Source organism: Gymnoscopelus microlampas (assembly GCF_963454915.1).
Source record: "Gymnoscopelus microlampas genome assembly, chromosome: 18".
In the NCBI taxonomy this organism is placed as follows: domain Eukaryota; kingdom Metazoa; phylum Chordata; class Actinopteri; order Myctophiformes; family Myctophidae; genus Gymnoscopelus; species Gymnoscopelus microlampas.
In genome coordinates, this window is record NC_139955.1 from 15,653,228 (window position 1) to 15,678,016 (window position 24,789).

Genomic DNA, 24,789 nt, shown 5'->3' on the forward strand with positions numbered 1-24,789 from the left:
TCTTGCGGAGAGGACCTTGGAGTATAACTATTGTGGCATGTGGCATGTGACAGGGTTCCCGGTAGATATTGTGGGAGGAGGTGCTGCGGGAATATGGGGTGAGGGAGACCCTGTTGACTTCACACCATGTCTCCCTGCCACAGGTATCTGAGCTACAACCAGATTTCCGTCCTGATGCCGGGGGTGTTCCAGGACCTACACAAGCTGGAGTGGTTGTATGTTGTATCTCCTCAGTGGAAAACACAGCATGATAGCATTTTAAATAACAGGCCATATATTACCAATGAATTGATATTGTTGCTGTCGGACAGAACCCGAGTTGATTGATTGGGCCTCTAATCAATGAAGGCATCAAAGACAGCTAGCAATCACTTTGATACTTGTCAGAGAGTATTTCGTTTTTTCTTATTATTTGACATCTTTTAAAATTGCTTTCCTCTTGTCACTGTTTATCTTTGAATGAATATCCTGCAAAAATAATGATTTGATTTGAAATGTCCCTGAAATAAAGATTTCCCTTTTCTGTTGTAGGATCCTGGAAAATAACAATATCCATCAAATATCCTCCATGACCTTTTCTGGACTGAACTCCCTGGTTCTCTTGTAAGTTTAAACTTTTCATTATAGACAGCATTACTTTCTGTTTTAACGTATCACAAATATGAAGCGAATTTTCAGAAAGTTTGAAAAACTAAATGTGGATTTGAATTTGGAGGGTTCATGAAATAAGCTGTACAGTAGGTGGCCCTATTTTGCCAGTCAAGTGAGATGCATATTATTGGACAATAATTACTTTTTGACTTTGCAAATTGGGCTGCAAGTCTGCTGGTTGTGCAGAGGCTGTGAAACGTTTATTTCAATCAAGTTGTCTGGGAATAGTACTATTCATGAATGACATTAAATGACACACAGACCAGACTATACTCAGACCGAACTAAGTAACAAGTGGGGTTTCCATCAACCAGTTTCTATATGCATTTCGGATTTTGCACATAAAGCTCTGAATGGAACCCCCCCCCCAAATAAATCTTTATATTTTTCAAAAATAGCAGACATACCAGGTCACAGGGCGCGTTAAATGAGATATATGACCTCCCCCAGTGAGAATATTTGTTTTTATGTTTGCAAATTAGGAGTTATGTGGGAAAACATATCCCTGATTTTGAAACTGCAAGGCCAGACAAATTGGATGGATGTTTAAAACATGCAGCTGAGACTGAGACGCATCATTTCTTATTTGTATGACACTTTACATAACATGGCTCTGGTCTCGACTGACTCTATCAGGGGCAGATTGGGAGGCGGAACTGTGCCTACGGCTGTCTGAAGACATCTGGGATGGGAGTCTGGAATACATACATACCTGTTTGATAAATGCGCAACATTGTTTAATACCATGATATTACATAGGTTACATTACTCAAAAGTAAAATGACACAAACTATTTCCAGACATCTCACCCCAGTGTGATAGGTGTAATTCAGCAGATGCAACTGTATTACACAGTTATGCCCTATGCCCCAATCGACAGAATTTCTGGTTTGAAATATTCAGACTATTTAAAAACATACCAGAGGTAGAGATAGAACCAGACCCAGTGTTAGTCATCCTAGCAGTGTCAGAAGGGCTGAAGAAGCTACGAGTAACCTGACTCAGCAACGCCTGCTGTCATACGGTGTATGACAGCAAGAATGTGTACGCTTATTTTGGAAGAAAGAGTTGCCCAGAGTCAAGCTTTGGCTCAATGAGATGACAGAAACTCTACACAAAATAATTAGATTTATACTCATGTTTCTGTTTGGGTTTGATTGTAGTACATATTTGGACATATAAAGGCAACCTTGGTTATGAACCAGTTCATATTCACCCCATATGTACAGTTTGTCTTTGTTTGTATTTTTATTTCATTGTACCGGTTTATTTTGTGTGTATGTTTCTGTCTGGTTTTGGAAAAACGAAAATAGGGAAGCACATCATAATTGTTTGGATCATTAACTGTATGTATGTTATCCTGTGCTTTACAATATAGATATTTGAAACACTTTTTAAAGCTTTACAAGTGGAAAAGATGCCATAATGTCAAGGTCAAGGTATGCTGTATGGTTACGGTCTCCATCTGCTGTATGTTTGATAAGGACAAAGGTCTTTCTGAAGGTTATTAAGATAATTATTTTATTCAGCTTGCAGTGGTAGGGCACTGAATCTTCTCCTTTGATCAGAAAATGAAAACCCTGGTCCCTGTGTGTGTGTGTGTGTGTGTGTGTGCGTGTGCGTGTGACACAGGGTTTTGTTGAACAACTCTCTCAATATGCTGGAGGACATCTGTCAGGAAATGCCAAGATTGAACTGGCTGTAAGTGGAAAGCTGTTTGTTTTAAGACCATACTACATATTGCTTTATTTTTTCCACTCCCAGTTCTGTGTGTGTGTGTGTGTGTGTGTGTGTGTGTGTGTGTGTGTGTGTGTGTGTGTGTGTGTGTGTGTGTGTGTGTGTGTGTGTGTGTGTGTGTGTGTGTGTGTGTGTGTGTGTGTGTGTGTGTGTGTGTGCGTGCGTGCGTGCGTGCGTGCGTGCGTGCGTGCGTGCGTGCGTGCGTGCGTGCGTGCGTGCGTGCGTGCGTGCGTGCGTGCGTCCGTGCGCTCGCTCATGTTTGCTACTTGTCTGACACACCAGGGATATGGAGGGGAATGAAATTGAAAGCATTGGGAACAGGTCCTTCCATTCATGCAGTATGCTGACAGTTCTGTAAGTCTAGACTGACTCACTCACTCACTCACTCACTCATGCTTAAATAAAAAATACAGTTTAGAAATTAAACAATAAGAGAATTAAACAATAATGTGAAAAATAATTGTCTTTTGCTTTTCTGCAGAGTACTCCAGAGAAACAGAATCAACCACATCCATGGACAGGCTTTCACTCTACTACAGAAACTTGGAGAGCTGTAAGTTAATTTGGCTACACAGAACTGTACGGAGAACATGTTTGCTCTGACGTTTATCCTACTTCCTACCATAAAATGAAGACTCTTTCCTTCTGTCTGTCTGTCATCCATTTTTCTCCTCAGTGTGCCAATCGATCAGAAAGCGCACATGGGCATTTACCATTGGTATTGTATATGCAGGGATTGAGGAAGTCGATTCTTAATTTTTTCCCAAATTTAAGCTGTTAGCATTTTCACCATCAGCTAAGGGATCTGTGTGGTTGCGGTACTCGCAGGCTATGGGATCTGTAGTCACGGTTGCGGTCCCATATCCTGGACAGACAGTGGGTGGAAATGCGGGCATGAACTAGTTTTGTACCAAAGACTTAGATTGAATCTCAGTCTGACAAGGATGATGTCATTTAACATTGCTTGGATGCTGCATATACATCTGTTCAGCAGTTGACATTCCAACAAGAACCAGACTCTAAGAACACTCGATTAGAGTTCAGTTAGAACTCCAGCCCAGAGGTGCTTACAAAGTCATTATACAGACTATAGATTAAAGGGAAAACCTTAGGCTCACTTCAAGCATACTGCGAGCCCAGGATAAATGTAGAAACCCTTTAATGTCTTAAAAACATTAAAAAGGGAGCGTTTGTTTTGTTACATTTGCTCTGAGACATTAAAGGCTTTTAAAATGTATCCATGGCTCGTCAGGAGTGTATTTGATGTAAGTAATTTGACTTGGTGCTTTGTATGAAACTAATCCATACCCGGGGATGTGTGCACACAAACTATGTGCTGACTTGAGATCACAACTGGCATCCCGTAGCGGTACCTCGTGACAACAATGCTAATAAACAGCTTAAAGGAATATTTCACCCCAGGGGGTGCCGATAGCGGTTAAGGCGCAAACCACATATGGGCTCTGGTGCAGCCTGACAGCGAGTCGCAGGTTCGATTTTCCGAGCCCGACGACCTTTGCTGAATGTTACTCTCGTCTTTCTCTCCCTGTTTCCTGTCATTCTAAATTGTACTATCCAATAAAGGCAGAAAAGACCCCAAAAATATATTTAAAAAAAAAAGAAGATACACTTCACACAAAAGTGAGGTGGGGTGAGTAATTCTATCAATTACTCACCCCATGAAGCCTTGAATTCATGGAGATTTTTTTTTGTTTGTCTCATTCCTGAGCCAATAATCCAATATAGGCATATAGGAGGTGGTAGGAGACCAATGCTAAACTATATAAAAGAATAATATAAACTTCAAAACAACTCTCCTAGTGTAATCACTGAGAGGCCTACTGATGATCCAGGTTCAAAGAGAATGTTCTAAATATGGTATTGCTCTTGTTAAAGGGCAAGACCACTTTGGTAGAGCTTTAATTGGCTTGCCATGATGTATCTCCAAAGGTGGACAAGAAATCAGAAATAATTGCTCCATTGATTACAAATTGAGAATTCAAAATATCCTCCTCATTGACCTCCATTGTACAGTGAAACAGCTCTAAAAAGTCACTCAAACGCTATTTTTGAGCAAAACTAAAAAAGAAAAGCCTGGAGATCGAGGCTACTCAAATGCAAACAATATAGAACATCACCAAACCCAGTATTGGGTTTGTTTATTTTATAAAGAAATTCACTTCCTGTTGATTTTGCTATTTGTATTAGGAAGGAAAGCCGGACTGGATCTGCGGGTCCGGCTCTTCAAATAGTAAAATCAACGGTACTGGGTTTGCTGATGTTCTATATTGTCTGAATCAGCTTTTTTTTTTAGAATCATCACTTTCTAATCAATGGAGCAATTATTTTAGATTTCTCTTCTACTTTTGGAGTTATATCATGGCAAGGTAACTACACAACCCAAACCTTTACCAAAATGGTCTTACCCTTTAATATTGGTCTCCTATTAACTTCAATTTGCCAAATATTGGATTATTGGTTCAGAAATGTGTTAAAAACAAATACAATCTCCATGTATTCAAGGCTTCATGAGGTGAGTATTTGAAAATAAGTAATTCTTTGGATGAAGTATTCTTTAAAATTGGATGAAGTGGGGCGCCGATGGCCTAGTCGTTAAGGCGCATACCACATATAGGAATTTGATTCCCGAGCCCGACAACCTTTGCTGTGTGGCACTCCCCGTCTCTCTCCCTGTTTTCCATCACTCTATATACAGTACTATCCAAATAAAGCAGAAAAGTGAAAAAATTATATATATATATATATATATATATATATATATATATATATATATATATATATATATACATATATATATATATATATATATATATATATATATATATATATATATATATATATATACATATATATATATATATATATATGTATATATATATATATATATATATATATATATATATGTATATATATATATATATATATATATATATATATATATATATATATATATATATATATATATATATATATATATATATATGTGTGTGTGTGTGTTTTTTTTGGATGAAACTAAAAATCTGGTTCAATAAATATGAAGATACCAACCCCCAGCCTGGCTGGGTGCTGCTTGCTATGCGTTTAAGTTTGCACCATTGAGCTCGCTCTGGCTCTCTTCTTTGTGTTTGTAGCCCTGAGCCCAGCTCCACAAGTCTCTGTGTGAGTTAGTGAGTGAGTGTGTGTACTAGTCTCAAGAACCGTCCAATCAATCGCCTTCATATTCGGTATGTGTATTAATGACTCCACAAGGGAGTGCAGTGCTGAGTGCTAAGTCAGTCAGATTGGCGGTTCTTCTGTAATGGCATGCGCCACAATTACATGCCAAGTCATCGGGGATGGCTGCTTGAAGCAGTCACACCTGGCCTGAATCAAACTAATTGGACTCAGAGCTAGGTGTGGCTGTGTACGTCAGCACAAGACATCAACACAACTACTCAACATCAACACAACTACACAATTACCCAATACCAACCATAGACTGTATAAATGAGATGGACAAACCCACTCCGCTGCTTTCTACAGACCGAAAATGAAGCCGATTGTTCCAAGACTGTAGGTCCGCCATCTTTCAATATCGCGTCAGAATGAGACCAGACCATTATTGGTTGGGTAGCTTGTCAATCAAGAGTGGGGGGTGGGGAATGAATGCTATTGGTTGTGTAGCTTGTCAATCAAATCATCCCGCCCCTCCTAGAGAATAGCCTACTTTATCGTACATTTTAAAATAAATAGGACCATAATTTAGCAAAACGCATATCCTGATGATTGAAAGGAGTCTTTAAACTAGCGACTGGAAGCATGCACGCACGCACGCACGCACGCACGCACGCACGCACGCACGCACGCACACACACACACACACACACACACACACACACACACACACACACACACACACACACACACACACACACACACACACACACACACAGAACTGGGAGTGTCTTTCTGACACCGCAGGTCGGCGCAGGGTAAAACAGCGCCACTCTGGCCATTTTTTCGGCCTCATCGTAAATATCTAAGACTTGCCCCTTGATACCAACACAACATCAACACAACTTCACGATACCGTCACAACATCAGCACAAGTACACAACATCAACACAACTATACCATCACGATAACAACACCAGAACAACTACACAACATTTTAGAGCTTGGACTGTAGGATCTCATGACGATGATGTTCCATGCAGAGCTGAACTCAGGAATACAATCCTTTCATATAGTCTCCAAATATTACGCACGACCTCAAAATACTTTTTGGTGATTGTCTGAAACGTGGCGTTTCTCTCTGCATTGTTGTGTTTATCGAACTCCACCCATCCGGCACTTAAAATCAATGATACGAAAAGGAGAAAAAAAATAAGTGGTTTTAAATTAATTTAGGGCACGTCTGCTTCTAACACATTTGGATTCATATAACGATGCAATATGAATGCTTAAAATCCATATTCATCATTCAGGTAAATAATATAACAGAGGACATCTGTCTGCTGTCTGTTCCTTGTCGTTTCTGGGGACCTGTATGGATTGAACACCACATGCAGAGACCTGTCCAACAACAGACTGGTGGCCATCCCGCCCAATCTATTCATTTGTCTCGCGGATTTGCTCCAACTGTGAGTGTCATTTGCATAAATACATACAGATGTCAGGGAACATCTGAGTGAATAAATCAACGTTTAGTTTTAGTTTTAATGTGTTAATACAGTGGGGTTTTTCCACTTTGTTATGACTTATGTTATGGCCTATTTTCAGCAAAGAGATTTGGTGTGAGGGGAGAAAAAGGAGTGGGCCAAGGATAGACCCCTGGGGGATCCCGGTCAATGAAGTATATTGGGTTTTAGTGGTTAAATAAACATAAACATAAAGTGTATAAGTTAGTCAGTAGTGTAAGATGTGGATGAGTGTGGAGTGTGTGCAAAGTGATGAGGTGTACAAAGTCATTGGTGGAAGAAGTACTCAGATTTATGACTTCAGTAAAAGTACCAATAAAACAATGTAGACATACAGTACTCAAGTACTGTACAAGTAAAAATCCTGTATTCAACATTTTACAGGAGTAAAAGTATAAAACTATTGTCATCAAAATATACTTAAAGTACCAAAAGTACTCATTATAAGTTATAAAAAGTGTGTGTGTGTGTGTGTGTGTGTGTGTGTGTGTGTGTGTGTGTGTGTGTGTGTGTGTGTGTGTGTGTGTGTGTGTGTGTGTGTGTGTGTGTGTGTGTGTGTGTGTGTGTGTGTGTGTGTGTGTGTGTGTGTGTGAGAAAGGTGCTGAGTGAGTGTGTTTCGGTCCTGCCTTAATAAGTATGCATAAACGGTATGTACTGTATGTGCTGACATGAAAGCCGTCTCTGTTGTGTTTTTAAGGAACATATCGTACAATCCCATTGCTGAGCTGCAGGTCGACCACTTTGACAAGCTGCACAAGCTCAAGTCTTTGTAAGTCTTCACCTGACTGCAGCACAGCCACCTACATTTAGACACATCCCTGCATACACTATTATCTCATGAGACGCTTGTGATGTTCGGCGGGTGCGATTGAAATGTTAAGCACTTTCCGGCCTGGCATCCCTATTTTGGGCTTGTCATTATGGGAAAATGTTTAATTTAGTTTAAAGATAAATGAATAATAATAAAACAATCGGAAAAATAGCAGATACACAAGGCTCACAATGCAATGTGTTGTGAGCTTCGATCGGCTTTGAGTTTTGATCGGCTATTTATTTTTCACTATTTGTTTCACCAATATAACTCAGCAATATACTGTATCTCCATGTTTTATTTGTGTATATTTGCTGGAATCACACTTGTTAATAATAATAATAATAACACGGTAAAATGAGCATTGTAGTGAATTATTGCACTTTACACTGTTGAAAGATACAATGATAGTTTTTGTTTCTTTTTTCATATTGCTCATTATATTATATTATTATTATACGTGTACATATCATACTAGAGAACTATGTGTGTGTCTGTAGAAGTCTATTGTTCTGTGTCAGCCATTCAATATGGTTTATCTTGAAAAACTAAACCAGCAGGAGTTCTGTGGTGCTTTGTACCAGGACATTAATATTTTACAATTAAGGCATTTAGCAGATCCAGACTGACTTATAAACGGCAAGCCAGCTGTTGCCTTGCTCATCTGCAAAATATATATATATATATTTTCACCTGAAGACCTCAGTATTTTCCCCCTACAGTCTGCCTCACCACAAGCAGAACTTTGGGTTCCTTTGCTTCTATTCCTGTACCTGTTCCACTGATGAGCACCTGTTTTGAGCCACTGTGATTGAACCCAGGCAGCACTTCCTTTTCTTTTGTTATGAACTGCAAGATGTGTGAGTGTGCGTGTGTGAGAGAGAGTAAAGTAAAGAGGAGGTTGACACACTGTTTATATTATGTGTATGGATGTATAGGGGTCTTTTGGATATCCTCAGGACAAATCCTATATACCCATGTTGTTTACAGGAGTATAGAGGGAGTGGAGATCGAGAATATTCAACGGAGGATGTTTGAACCTCTCAAACACTTGACTCATATGTGAGTACTCAATCCTCGATGTTTATTTGTGCACTTCTGACTGCCTTTGTCTGACTCCCTGCTGTTCAGTTTCCAGTAAAATATTGTGGAGAACACAAAGGCTTTGACTGAAAATATTTGTTGTTGACACCAAAAGAAAGAAGAGAGTTGGAGAATTTAGTTTTGGAAAACATTGCATTTGCAGGGCATGCAGGTTTCTTAAGCCCTTTTCCAACCAAAATAAAATAAATTCTAGCACCGATTACATTCAGGATTCTTAGAACCATGGCGCTTTCTAGCAAAACGGCCCGTGTTTCCATCAGTTTAAGCTTATAACCATTGTAATCATGGATACATCATCAACGGAGGCTGTTGATGCCTACAGCTAGTGTACAGATAGATAGACCTTTATCTATTTATCCTGCAGGGGAAATTAAGTCATCAATTGCAGTTACAGTTTCCCCAAATAAACTTTGCAGGCATGCACTCACGCATGAACCAATTTTATAACATATTTAAGCTGTCAATCTGTTCTAAAGTGGATATGAGGCTGCAACGCATTCATGACAGATTACACCTCTTTCAAATGACATACATTTACAGTATATTCACACTTTCATTTTACATGAGCGGAGATGAGGAATACTGCTGGCAGAGATTTTTTTTCTCCTCTGCAAGACATAATACATACCTGCCTACGCTTGACAGGTTGTAACATACAAAATGATGCAGAAAAACAGTACAGTGATTGACAACGCTCCTTTATTCCCACATGTAACCAGACAGCCCCAATCCGAATAGTGTTAGGCCATCAATTGATTGTTAATACAAAATGACAGTAGGCAAAACATGAGGCAACGTCATTGTCCCAGATTGATTAGACCAACTAATGAAAGTGAAAACGCCAGTGTGATGAATCTTACATTGTACAACCAAACAAAGACAGAGCTTTAACTATCAAACTAACTAGACCACTTATTCTTTTTTTTTTTTGTTTTGTTTTGTTTTTTCGCTCGCTTTCGCCTTTTGCATCTGCATCTTCCAACCTGTAGAATATTGACACTAAGTATTTTTTGGTATCAGTTCTGAACAAACTTTCCAGAAACACTTCAAACTGGGTTTAAATTGCAGGAAAACAAGAACGGAACTGGTTCCACACCAGTGGAGAGGGGCAATAGAGGGGGAAAAAAGAAAACCTTCTCGCCTCCGTAGAGTTCAGTCCCCAGTGTTTGGGTGGGACGTAGTCTATGGCAGTGGTTCTCAAACGTTTTCATGTCAAGGACCCGCAAATTGACACTTAATAGCACGCAGACCCACATTTGAAAGGTTATGCCAAGGACCCCCATAAGAGAAGATGTTTATGGCTCTAGCAGTGATTTTCGACCATTTTAATTTCAAGGACCCCCAGTTTGACATGCATTAGGCTATGGACCCCCATTTTTATCTCTGGGACCCCAATTTATATTGTAAAATCAATGTTAATTTAACTTACAGTTAAGTTAAAGACCCATAAGGGTCCATTTGGTTCCTAACTATCTATCATTTAGCTGGGGACCCCCTGGAACCCCCTCAAGAACCCCTGGGGGTCCACGGACCCCACTTTCATTGTCAGGTCAAATTTGTCTGAATTTCTATAGACCAATTATTTGTTTACTAACATTGAGCCTGGACGCACAGGTGATTGTTTCACGCAATCAATTCCCAACCTGTTTCGGGGTGCACTGGTTTCAGCACACCCCAACCCCCTCTTGTGTGTGTTGGCTAGTGAGACGCGTCCTAACGAGACCTGATATAATGGGTTTCGTTGCGCGCATACTGGCTGCACGCAGCCAGTATGACGTCGTCTGTTAAGGGGTCTATAGGCACCTTTATCCAAAGCACATTCACACGTACTCGACTCAGAATTGAATTGGTCGAATCAGATTTGGATTTTAATATGAAAATAATGTATAAAAGACTCTCTGACAAAATAGTATATTTGCAAGCATTTCGGTTATTTATATTTACACCACATTACATACTGTAAGTCAATTGCAACAGAGCCATATGAAACTTTTTTTGAGTAACTAAAAATAAATGAATCTTGTAAGAAAACGACATATGACAGCAGATGGTTTATTTTAATTGACAGCGCATGCATGAGACTGTGTACAGATTGTGTGAAGTACAGTTCTGTAGCACATGAGATAAAACGACTCACCTAAATAGCAGTTGGCAGTGGGTAGGGGTTGTCACGTTGGCTGATCTCCTCTCCCCCTGCCCCTCAACACATTCAATCCGGGAGCGCATCTACACATGTCTTGTCTTGTCTTGTGTGTTGCTATATATATCAGTGGTGCCCAAACTTTTTCATGTCAAGGACCCCCAAAATGATATTTATTTGGCCGCGCACCCCCCCCCAAAAAAAAAGTCCAGGGACCCCCCAGAAGCAAAGATTTGAGTTAAAATTGTTCGCTTTAAAAAGGTGCATAGATTTGCACAAAAAAAAATAAGATAACAAAATAAATAGCAGATCTGCTATTTTTGAATAGCCAAAGTATGAAATAATGACACAGTATATGCGATAAGATTATGATATATAATAATCTAAAACGACACAGTATATGCGTTCCCAGATTGAATGCTTTTAAGTAATAGTTTTAAATGTACTTTGTGTCTTTTATAGTGATATAGGTATATATGTATTGACTATATGTATGTTTGTCTTTTTAACCACTGCACAAACGAAGTTCCGAAAGGAAAATAAAGTTGTTTGAATTGAATTGAATTGAATGGGTTAACAGAATCAGAGAAAAGAGGTATGCATAAAAAGTGATACATGCACTTTGTTCTCCCCTCCAGTTACTTCAAGAAGTTCCAGTATTGTGGCTATGCGCCTCATGTCCGCAGCTGTAAGCCCAACACCGATGGCATTTCGTCCCTCGAGGACCTGCTGGCCAACATCGTGCTCAGGGTTTTCGTCTGGGTGGTGTCGGCCACCACCTGCTTTGGGAACGTCTTCGTCATCTGCATGCGCTCCTACATCCGCTCTGAGAACAAACTCCACGCCATGTGCATCATCTCTCTCTGCTGTAAGTCAACAACACTACAACTACCAGACTCTGGGTGGAGAGATGAAGGTAGGAAAAGAAAGTAGATTTAACCCTTGACCTACATACTGTATAGACTAGGGTTGTCCGATATTGGCTTTTTTACTGATAACCGATATACCGATATTGTCCAACTCTTAATTACCGATACCGATATCAACCGATACCGATATATGCGGGGATTATTGTGATTAGGGTAAGCTCAAATTTCATATCACACACACCATATACATTAAGAACTCCTGTAACTTATTTATAAAGCAAAAAAAAAAAAAAACGATACCGATATTTTCCCGATATTAATTTTTATGCTAATATCGGCCGATAATATCGGGAGGCCGATAATATCGGACATCCCTAGTATAGACCACCGAAGTCCTGACGTCACTCGTTCATCCCCAGGTTCGTAAAGTAATTTCGCTATGGAGAATAACATTGGGTCATCATAGAATCGTCTCGTATAAGAATTGTGGTCCAAAAATAAACAAACTGTCTCGGCATAATTGTCAGGGAGGAGGCTCTGTATCGTTTATATGATAGTCAGTCACTTATATTTGATACAGTCTGTTTCTGGCGAAAATGTAACTAATTCGGCGGAAGTAACATTATCGTTTTCTCACCGTCAGTTGATGCTTCATATCCATAAGAGTCAAACCGCCGGGGTCACTTGTTTATTTTTGGAACACAGTTCTTATTTGACGCGATATTGAAGACGTCTATGGGATTCAGAATGGGGGTGGAAAACCGGGAACCAGGTAGACAAACCAAGGATGTGTAAATTACGTCAGACTTCGTGGTCTATTGTAAGAGGAGAAAGGGCACCAGCCTTCACTGACTAGAGCTGTCCTCTAGAATGGACTTGAATTAACTGGAATAGAATAGAATTCACCTTCATTCACAGGTCTGTCTAGAGGAATTGAAAGATCAGCAAAACTCAGAAACAATATTAAATGATAATAGAAAGATTTATTTACAGCGCTGTAACAGTCACAAAACATACACGTACATCATACACCAGCAAAGCACACAGATAGACTGACTTGCTCTTCCCTGACTGTCAGCTTAATAATTGGCTACAGGGAAACAATAATACATTTGATCTCTTCTACTGAGCTAAAGCATCTCTCCCCTGCACAGCCATAAAACAAAAGCTCTACTCTACTGCTGGCAGCTGTGTGACCTGTGACATGTACTCCCTGCATTCTGGCCCTAAGCCCTGTTTCTTAATTAACAGCTTTTTAGGAAAACAAGCTCATCAATGCTAAGCACTATAATAATATAATTTCGCTTGGTCACTGCATAATTAGGTTATCCATCACGTACAGTTAATCCACTCATTACAGTTAGTCCATTCACACATCATCCACAGAGAAATCCACCTCAAGTACTTTGATTATAGAGTTGCCCAGCCAGAGTCCTCAACCATGTCTAAGTTATTGCCAGAATTCAGCAGCTGAATGCTATCTGGTATGAATGAATTGTCTCCGACAGGCCGAAAGGCATGGTGGAGACAATTCAGAACCGCTGCCCCAAATCTTTCACATGGGCCTTGTGCAAAAGACATCTTTTTATATTACTCCTACAGATTTGATCCAAACATCACGCAAATCGGTACAAAGTATCTCTATAGTCATTTGATCAACACAGATTCGATTTTCCATATTCCATCCTGATTGTCTAAGATTGGCTTCCAAAGTTTGCAGGATTGGTTCGTTTTGAACAAAATGCCTCAAATCATCAACGCAGCATGCGATTTCTGTGAAATTGTGCACGCACATTTCCACTAGGCTGAGGAAGAAATGCCTCATGGTGGCGCTATAACAGGCCGATTTGCGTTTTTACCTACAAGTGCACCGATCTGCGTGAAACTTTGCAGAAATACCACCCTTTTCACGATGGTTATAGCGCCACCAGCTGGTCTAATTTAGAAAAACACATTTTTGGAACAAAATGCCTCAAATCATGAATGCAGTGTCTGATTGCGTGCAAGGCCTAAGAAGAAATGGCACCCTTTTCACATTGGCATATTATAGCGCCACCAGGAGGCCACAATAACCTACCTGACCTGGCGGAGACCTGTGCTCCGAGGAGCACTTTTTCTAGTTTTATATAGAATTAAAATTTCAATATCAATTTATCATTAATGATATTGACAGGATCGTAAGTATATTCTGCATAATGGCTCATTTGGAAAACAGGTTTGAATTCCTAAGTGGTCTGAAATGCAATTTTAAAAAAAAAACATTTTTTTATTTTTTTTCAAAAATGCTAAAGACATTTCATGCATGTTCAAATATACTCTAGAAGAAAACTATTTCTCCCTAAAAATGGAAAGCATTTGAAATCTGATGTGTTCATATGAAGTGTGCAGCAACATTCTCTCTGTGGAAGCTGCTTTTGCAGTGCTTACAAAACCTAAAGCTTAAGAGCATTTTCAGTCGATTTCCCAACTGAACTGCTAAGCAGTACAATGATCAATTAAATTAGATCAAAGGACCGACACAGTGGCTTCCTTTTCCCCAGCATCTATACCAATTACACAACCACAGGCAGGAAGCTGCTTTAATTGGCATATGAAAGAAGTGTAAGTCTCACAGCAGGTGTGTAGGATGAACACAATGGTAGAAAACACCAAGCAAACAAAATCCTGCACGTTGCTCTTGCAAAGCATAGCGTTGTATTATATTATACATCTATACACATCTAAATCATCAAGGAGGACACCCTGGAGATAGATATTTTGCAGACTTTGGGAGAAAATAGATTTGATTTGATTTGAGCACTCTAAACATTTTTCAATTCAAACACTTTGAAGAAAAAAATGAGGTCACATGAAAAAATACACACATAGATAGAAGCAATCATTGCTGTTTCTCAATCAATTCAAGTCAAGTCAATTTGGCTAAAAGTGCAGATGTGTTGTGTCCCCGCAGAGCAGATTTGAGCATTTGTAGAAACAAAATACAAACGCATGTAAATGATGGATTACAAGTTTGCAGCGGTCGTTCTATACATTTGTGAGTATTTTTTACTACATTATTTATTCTTTGTGACTTCAAATGCCAATTTACTGGTGTATGAATAGCAATGTACACGTGTGTAGATTAACAGTGTACGAGCACTCAAATAAAGTTTAAAAGCTGTCACATTTTTCAATGTCCCCCTGGCCCCTGCTCAGTTCAGGTTTTGCAACAGACGATCGCAAAATACAGTATTAGCAATATCCGAGCGCATCATACAATACATTTTACCAAATAAATTCAAACTTAATTTACTATTGGGAGACTTCTAATGTCTGCAGGACTGTTCTTCATTCAGACATATTTTAACATAATACACTATATATAAAATATATATAATTGGTGTTAGAATTGTGTCACCTATTTAAAGAAAATATATGATAATAATATAATATCAATATAATATCAATATAGTTTTTAAAATTCAACTTGCTAGACTTCAGTTTGCTGTCTAAAGGCAGTTTGTTCCAATCTATAGCGCCTACATGAAAGCACACTTTCCAACTAAACACTTGCATCCGGGCAGAGTTAAGACCCTGAAGGAGTCTAGGGGACAGGGATGAAGTATTAGTAGTATTATTAGTAGCACTCATTAGCTATAATTATGAATTATATATAATTACATAATTATATGATAAGCTATAATGGATCTGGTGTTTTAAGTGTGTCTGAGAACAGATTACTCAGGTATTCAGGAGCAATATTATAATTTCCTGTTTAAATGTTTCGATAGCTCCCAGAACCATGAACTAACCGCATAATCTAGATGACAATAGTACCGATGTGGAAGCCAGGAATTTCATGCAGTCCCTGTCATTTAGCGTTGATTAAAAAAAGAAAAAACTCTGCTCTAATCCCAGCAGAATGTCTTTGATGGAATGTACAGTAAGTATACTGTTCTGCAGTGGTGGACAGTAACGAAGTGAACTTTAGTACATTTTTGGAGTATCTGTACTTTACTTTATGGACATTTTCTGTAATGTAATTTGGGTGTAGTGTAGTGCTATTTCCATTGTGATGAATGGAGCTTAATGGCATTTTCCTTTCGTCCTAGCTAATGTTTTGATTGATTTGGCTTTATTTATTGCACTGCACAGAGTTGATTTATTAAATAGATCAATATTATTTTGTTAATAACTGTCAATTCCCCTGCAGACTCCAAAACACCTCTATCACATCTTGCTGTTCTGAAGCTAATCAATTCACCTCCTGTCTCCTCTCTCCTTCTGCCATCCTCTCGCTTCTGCATCCTGTCTGCTCCCTCCCTCTCCTATCTATTCCCTTTCTCCTTCCTCCTCTCAGCTCCCTCTCTCCTCCCTGTCAAGCCTAATTTCTTCCTAAAGGAAAAGATGACAAAATGACAGATTCAAGTAGTTTCTATGTGAGAGAGAGCAGGGCAAACCCTTTTCTTGTTGATTTTTCTTTTAAAGTGAAGTAAAGAAATGCTCCCCTAGAAGCACTAAATTCATAATCTAATACCATACAATCTATGACAAGCTTGATTATGAAAGATTAATACAATTATCCTCTAGACTTTTTTAAAGATGTATTTTTTGTCATGTTATATGCTTTATGATAGATAGATAGATCTCATAGGAAACCAAGGACACAGAGAGAGAGGAGGGATACGCAAAACAAGACAGGGGTCGGATTCAAACCCAGGTCCTCTCGCTCACTATGGTGCACGTGCTGACCCACCAGGCACCCCTGGTTGAAAATGCCTTTGATACAGTATGTGGACCTTCAGGGTGTTAACCTACAGTATCAAAGGAATGATGAAAGGGAGTATATCGGTGCGCCTCAGCCTAAAACGGCCAGTCCGCTGCGTCACAGGGGCAGGGACAACAGATGCAGATGAGATCAACGCTGGAGCAGCACGGACAGTTTACACCTTTTATTAGTCCCTCTGAGGAAGGCCGTAAGACCAAAACTCTCACTTTTTGTACTTGCACCTAAATAATAAAAGGCTTAAAGTGTCCGTGCTGCTCCAGTGTTGATCTCTTCTGAATGATGAAACATTTTGACAAAGTTTTGCTAGAAACCAGAGACGACCACATGTCTTCATGGAGGTTGAGTTGATAAAACTACCAGCAACGTTTCATGTTAAAGCAGAATTTAACATTATTTTATACTAATAAATGTGTGAGAAAGAAGTCTTATTTTCTATTATTTTCTTGTTTTAAAAAATATATATATTTTACTCACAGTAGTCATTGTAGTCTTAATCTAAAACGCAAAATATATAAAATTTGACATTCTAAAAGTTATAATAAAAATATATAAATTATTTATTTCCCAATATCACAGTCAATTTAACAGTCAATAACTGGCGGGCTATGTTAGTGCAGCAAGTGGCAGTTGGGGGAAACCATGGAGGGGCAAACACAGTCCCCACAACATCATTTACTATTCTGTGCCTATCGGTACATAACTCGTATGTATCTGTTGTTTTGTGATCTACCGTCTGGATTCCTTTATGTGGAGAAAGCCCCGTGATGCAGGCGTATACAAAGTAACTTGTCTTTTGTAACTTTGTAACCGCCGAGGTGTCTATTTTGCATTGTCTTTACGCAGTGGTTCTCAAACTTTTTCATGTCAAGGACCCCTAAATTGATATGTAGTTGGTCGCGGACCCCCATCTGAAAAGGTTTTGTGCCAGGGACCCCCAGAATAGAAGATTTATGTAAAAAAAAAAAAAAAAATCAACGTTTTTCAAAAGATTCCTTACCCTTTTCAAATGTTTCAAAAATAGCAGATCTACAAGCTAGCTCGCTGTGAGCTTGTAGATTTGTTATTTTTGAATATCCAACGCATACATGGATAAAGTGGTTAACATGATTGTGATGCTACATTAACTACTTTTGCTGGGGACCCCCTGGAACAGCCTCAAGGACCCCTGGAGGTCCCCGGACCTCACTTTGAGAACCATTGGTCTAACGCTTGTCTAGTTTGCGTTTTAATATTTTGGCAACGTTTTACTGCAATTTGCAAACAATTGTTGTGGTCTTGTTGTCGCTGTGACGATAAGTTATGGTTCAGATATGATGGAGGACAGAAATATAGGCCGATTCTTTGGGGGAAACTCACGAAAAGCCATTAAGACTGTGTTGTCTAATCTAATAACGATCAGACGTATATAACTCGGACGGCGCTGATTCGACTAGCAGTCCATCGGCCGGTCGTCGCGGGCACTCGCGCCTGGAGGCGCTCGGGCGCTTCTCCTCGGCCTCAAGGTCTGCTGAGTCGGCGCGCCTCCGTCATGGTCCAAAACTATACTTTATCGGCGAAAAAAGTAGTCCGCGGTTGTTTGAAAAAGTAAGACTCCCAGTGGTAGTGGATGGGGAGTAGGCCTACAATGATTATCGAAGTGCGCCACTGAGGCTGGTATGTCCATGTTGTCGTCGTCGCCGTTCTCGCATCGCAGCCCCGCCCCGAGCCTAAAAACAAGCGATCCACTTCCAATCTCCCTGGAATGCCAATCTCCCTGTGACATATATACAAATATTTCATTCTGAAAAGGTAACTGTTAACTGTACTGCACTTCACCACTTCTCTGCAGGTGCTGATGGTCTGATGGGCATCTACCTCTTCATGATCGGAGCGTACGACCTGAAATTCCGCGGCGAGTACAATCGCCACGCCCAGGCCTGGATGGACAGCCCCCAGTGCCAGGTGATTGGCTCCCTGGCCATGCTGTCCACCGAGGTGTCTGTGCTGCTGCTCACCTACCTCACCCTGGAGAAGTACATCTGCATCGTCTACCCCTTCCGCTACCTGACGCCCAGCCGGCGCCGCACCATCAGTATCCTGCTGGGCATCTGGGTGTTCGGCTTCATCGTGGCCTTCCTGCCGCTCGTGTGCAAGGGGCTGTTCAGGAACTTCTACGGGACCAACGGCGTGTGTTTCCCTCTCCACTCGGAGCAGCCTGAGACCTCGTGGGCTCACATCTACTCCATCGTCATCTTCCTGGGTGGGTCAGCGGTTTAACTTCCTGTTTGCTCTCACGCAGTGGTGGAAGAAGTACTCAGATTTGTTATTACTTAAGTAAAAGAAGCAATAATGTCGAAAGTCCTGTATTCAATCTTTTGCTTGAGTAAACGTACAAAGGTTTTGGCAGCAAAATAAAATAACCCATAGTTACACACATTTTTCAAGATATTTCAAAATGTGTCAAATTCTTTCAGAAATAGCGGATCTACAAGCTCAAAACGCATGGCGATGTGACACGTTGTGAGCTTTTAGATCAGATGTTTTCAAATAGTTTGTATAATTGGGGGTTTTGTATTAATAATAAAAAATGTGCTAAGTTAGTAAGAAATAAAATCTGCAAAGTTGTCAAATAATTGTAGTATAGTAAAAAGTATGAATTTGTATCTGAGATGTAGTGGAGTAGATGTATAAAATATCAAGAAATAGGAAGTACAGTGCTTGGGTAAATGTACTTAGTTACTTTACACCACTGCTCTTAACGTTTATTTTTTTTGGTATCTCTATTCTCTTCTCCTGTATCGACCCTGTGTTTCTAACTGCGGTACTGCCATGACAACTGAATTTCCATCGTGGCATCAGTAAAGGTCTATCTCCATCTAGAAGGATGAGTTTGATGGAAGGGATCACGACAAGCCGTGCTGTTATTGAAAAATTATGCATGATGCAGCAGTTAATTAGCCACCTCTGCTGCTTGCCTCAGCAGACTGCATTATATATTTTTAATAACAACACAGCTCTGACTTGATTATCCTACTTAATGCATTAAGACTGGGAACATATGTGTCATTTTAAGATTTCTTTGGCTATTCAAAAATAGCTGATATACAAGCTTGTAGATCTTTTTTTTTCTTTATCGTGGATTTATTTTTTTTGCAAATCTTTGAATATATATATTATGTTTTAAAGCGATTTTTTTTTTCAAAATGTTTTGTTCCAGGGACCCCCCCCCACCACAAATTTTCATGATTAAAAAATCTACAAGCTCATAGCGCTATGTGCCGCGCTATGACCTCGTATATCTGCTATTTTTGAATAGCCAAAGAAATCTTGAAATGACAGGGGTGCGTTCCCGGATTGAATGGGTTAAAACATGGCTTGCCAACAGTTAAAATGTAAAACAAGTGTTTATTAAAAATGTACAGCAATATTCTCTTTATATAGAAACGTTTTGTTGCCTCTATCTTCATCAACCTTGGAATAAACATTACCCTACTACTCCAGCATGTGGGAGGTAATTAAGTAGGGTCGGGAGGCTTATTGTATGTATCAGCCGAGCACATGGTAGTCTATCCACGTTTCAATGCGTTAGACCAGGGGTTTTCAACTGATTGTGCACCAGGGACCACTGTTATGTTGGGTGGGGAATCTGGGGATTAAGATTAGTGCTTTGGTAACACTTTCTATGCATCCCATGTCTGCATCCCACTGTTTCTCAACCAATAGTCCACGGAATGATAGTGGTCCATAGTATAATTAGGCCTGCAGGTGGTCCATTAAAATAATATTTAATAAGTCCATCAAATGTAAGAAAATATTTCAATTCATAGGCGTGGTGTGGGAGAAAAAGCTTGTAATTAAATAATGATTGTTAAGGGCTTGATTTAATTTGTTGCACGATACTATGTGCAACAAATGATATCAAACCCAGGCATTATTTAACTGAAATATGTGAGTGGTCCAGAGCTAAAAAAAAAAGGTTGAGAACCACTGATCTATTCCTATCCCACAGCTACCCTTATTCCATTCTCTTACTTTATCCAACCTTCCACTGAACTCATGTTTTGTATCTTATGTATGAGTGAGCAGACACATGTGATTATATGAGCACTTTTCCTAATAATGATGACCCAATCAGGCAATCCCGCACACTTCCCATTCTTGAGATTTTCTGTGGAATGTCTTGAGCCCCGACCTCCCAGTAAACAACATTGACACATCATCATAGGTCACCAGATCATTAGTGCACTGTTCCGTGGAAGAAAATATTCACTTTCACTTTCCTACATTACTAGTGCATGGTCAGGGACCACATGCAATACCTTCACGGACCACCAGTGGTCCACGGACCACCTGTTGAAAACCCCTGCGTTAGACGCCTGGGCCTACCACACCATATCTCCAACAAGCTAGTCTGGGAGGCATTGCCTCGGAGTTTGGACAGCAGGGGCGCGGCCACTGCGTTGTGATTCAAATCAACAGCCAATGAAGAAAAGGGGGCGGGATCCACATGCAGTGGGTGTTGCATCTAAATAGGATCGACGGGAAGCAATTTCCCCTTGAGAAATTTCGGCCGCCGTTGTTGTGTACTGCTGTTTGCCTCTCGTCGGACTTTTTACACGAGTTGCACAGCTCCAGACCGGTAAGAGGCGTGTCCGCTCAGATTCAGAGCGTAAATTACATCCCGCCCACAAATCCCAGGGCTCTGGCCCAGAAGTTCCTCGCCGAGCCGGCGAAAACTTCTGGGAACTCAGATTACCAACAAGCAAGAGTCTCTAAAGCAGGGGTGCCCACACTTTTTTTGACTTGAGAACTACTTTTAAAATGACCAGCTCAACAAGATCTACCCACCCAAAAATGGATTATCCCATTGCTGAAAAGATTTACCTGAGGGGGGCTTTGGAATAGTGGCGCTGGCGTTACATATAAGACAAACACATTTGGAATGGGAATTAGTGGGGGGAAAAAATCCTTCCTCCCATTCTTTATGGAAGTGGTAGGTTTTCGGTTCTATGCCTCGCACATTTTTATATAACGGTATAATACGACTGACGCTCGTGCGCAACACTCTTGAAAACAAAGCATTGCATTGCCTACTTCTATAGAAGCCATGAAGGGAGCTGACAGGCCCTTCTTGATGTTAATCAAGTCACCTTAATCCAAGTGGCAGATGCCAAAAAGAGGAGGAGTTTTGTGATTTTTGTTTAGGGGCATGACATGTGTTCTACCTGCACAGCCTTTGTGATTTACTAGTAGATTGCGATCTATCTTGTGGGCACCCCTGCTCTAAAGCCCAATTTATACTCTGTAGTACAACAGTGTTGCTTTCTGACAATAATAGATTTTCAAGCTAACAGTTTATTGCATAGTTGGCAAGCGACACCATCATGCGATGGAGTATAAATGATGCAAGTATAAATGACGAGTATAAATGATGCAATCTGGATGACCTTAAAAAGCCTTGTCCTCAGGTCTGAACCTGGTGGCATTCGTCATCATCGTCCTCTCCTACGCCAGCATGTTCTACAACATCCAGAGAACAGGAACACAGACCACCATGTACAGAAACCACATCAAGAAGGAAGTGACCATCGCCAAGCGCTTCTTCTCCATCGTCATCACAGACTCTCTGTGCTGGGTGCCGATCTTCATCCTCAAGATCCTGTCTCTGCTGCAGGTGGAGATACCCGGTAAAACTACATTCATTAAGCATTGTTTTAATGTATTCTTCGGTCAAAGCTACTGTACAATCCGTAAATTGTATGTCTGTTGTCTCCCTCTCTTGACGGAGAGAGATAATTGCAGCGTTGTCCGAACTCCAATAAAGATGGCTGTGTGCATCTACTGTCCAAAGCTGTGCGCCATCTGCTTCAAATAGCTTTATTGACATTGTTAACCAGTTAGGTCAATGGTTCTCAAACATTTCATGTCAAGGACCCCCAAATTAATATGTATTTAGCAGAGGACCCCCATCTGAATTTGTTTTGTGCCAGCCGACAGGACATGGTAGATGTTTGCTAATTCAGTTTCAGCTTTACCCAGCTGATAGCTGCTCAGATGCATGATGAATATTTGGGGAGGGGGGCTCTTATGTGTCTTGCTCATTGACACTTCGACATCTACACTAGGTCGGGGGGGGGGGGGGGGGGCAATGGGAAATAAACTAAACAAACACAAGCTAGTTGCACACTAAATGTGATCTTCAAAATCCAGGGGTCTAGTCTATTTACTATAAATGTAGAAGTTATACTTCATAACTTCATAACAATCATTCAAAATGTCAAAATGATATCCTCTTTTAGGAATCATGGGTCATTTCTGGCAGCCAATGTGGATTTTCCCTTTAAAAAAGCCTTAAACTATTTTCCTGCCAAAAAAGTTTATAAACGTTTTTAATGGGTCAAACTTTTTCTGAGATGGTGAGATACATCCTGAAGAGTGTGTGTACCAAATTCTGTGCTTTTATTTGCCGCCTAAAGACTTGCCCATTTTATTTTGGTGAATCCCCCTGACTAATCCTTTTATTCCACAGAGACAGCTAATTATCTTTCTCTATGTCTCTCTCTCTCTCTCTCTCTCTCTCTCTCTCTCTCTCTCTCTCTCTCTCTCTCTCTCTCTCTCTCTCTCTCTCTCTCTCTCTCTCTCTCTCTCTCTCTCTCTCTCTCTCTCTCTCTCTCTCTGTGACAGGCACAATCAGTTCCTGGGTGGTCATATTCATCCTGCCCATCAACAGTGCGTTGAATCCCATCCTCTACACACTGACCACGCGTCCCTTCAAAGAGACCATCCTGCAGGTCTGGGCCAACTACAGGCAGCATCGCCCCCTGTTGAGCGGGCACCCAGCCTACCACCCCTCCCTCACCTGGCAGGAGATGTGGCCCCCGCAGGAGAACAGCCAGGGCGTGAACGCACCGGAGTGCATAGGCGTCCCCTTGCAGACCCCCAAAACCCCCCTTACACTCCCAGCCTAGACACCAACGGCGTTCAGTGACGTCAGTTGTCTCGAACAACTGACTTGACATGGAGTGAACACACTCATGTCCACGTGGCCACGGAGATCATGTCAGTTTGTACACACATACACTGAGGCATTCTTTAATAATCTCTCTCTCTCTCTCGCACGCGCACACACACACACACACACACACACACACACACACACACACACACACACACACACACACAGACAGACAGACAGACAGACAGACACAAACATTGCATTATTACCTGTTGTCAATCAACATTAACAACAGCACAAGTTGTTAATGTGTTGTTGTTGAGGATCTTCTTAGTTGCGTGTGTGTGTGTGTGTGTGTGTGTGTGTGTGTGTGTGTGTCAGATTACTGAGAGTTAGCTGCCAGTCAGCACTCCACCGTTGTGTACGTGGGTGGTTGAGTTGAGAGAAGTTTTTTTAGATGGTTTATGTCATCTCCATGAATTTAGTGTTCACTGTCTATGAGGACATTTGTGGCACCTAACTTCATAGTGCACAAAGACCTTGGCTTTACTCATTTTGAAGAGCTAGTTTACTAGATACGATCTTCAAGAGTATTGTTGGGGGGAGAGGAGGACAGTTAGTAATTTATTTCATAGCAAGCAGTGTCTGTGGATCTGAGGCAAGCCACTTGAAACCAGTGAAGCACAGCATATAAATAACACAAGCGTGATGAGAATTCATCAATTCAACTCCACATTGAAGAGGGGAATCTAATCAATTTTATTAGTAAATGAGTATGTATCTCTGTACCATCAACATGCTGTTCTGTCAGCTACGAAGGAGCAGCTCAACAGGAAGAGAATAAATCAGCTCTGGTTCTCCTCTCATCTGTATGGACCATCATGTTTTGAAGATTTGTGTAACAAATTGGGGGACATTTTGTTTAAGCCCTATATACTTCTTCGTATGACAAATAGCAAAAATAGAAGTGACACGTTGTGAGTTTGTAGATCTGCTATTTTTGTTTTTCTTTTCTTTTTTGAAATTGACAATATCCCCAAAATAGGGATGCCATGGTTAGTGTGGTTAACATACT

General features: G+C 40.5%; 1 protein-coding gene across 5 annotated transcripts in view; it reads left to right on the forward strand.

The window, feature by feature from the left end:
- Positions 1–23,933, forward strand: part of rxfp1 (relaxin family peptide receptor 1) — a 67,610-nt gene extending 43,677 nt beyond the window's left edge. For 3 of the 5 annotated variants that reach the window (XM_084085910.1, XM_084085913.1, XM_084085914.1), the window contains 12 exons: positions 144–215; positions 532–603; positions 2,284–2,352; positions 2,671–2,742; positions 2,870–2,941; positions 6,960–7,031; positions 7,786–7,857; positions 8,890–8,961; positions 11,782–12,059; positions 18,609–19,019; positions 22,228–22,446; positions 23,444–23,933. In XM_084085910.1, the coding sequence (XP_083942036.1) occupies positions 144–215; positions 532–603; positions 2,284–2,352; positions 2,671–2,742; positions 2,870–2,941; positions 6,960–7,031; positions 7,786–7,857; positions 8,890–8,961; positions 11,782–12,059; positions 18,609–19,019; positions 22,228–22,446; positions 23,444–23,727 (1,765 nt within the window). In that variant the 3' untranslated portion in view covers positions 23,728–23,933. The remainder of the gene's footprint in view (positions 1–143; positions 216–531; positions 604–2,283; positions 2,353–2,670; positions 2,743–2,869; positions 2,942–6,959; positions 7,032–7,785; positions 7,858–8,889; positions 8,962–11,781; positions 12,060–18,608; positions 19,020–22,227; positions 22,447–23,443) is intronic. The other 2 variants (XM_084085911.1, XM_084085912.1) reach the window with 2 other exon arrangements.
- Positions 23,934–24,789: the final 856 nt, after the last annotated feature.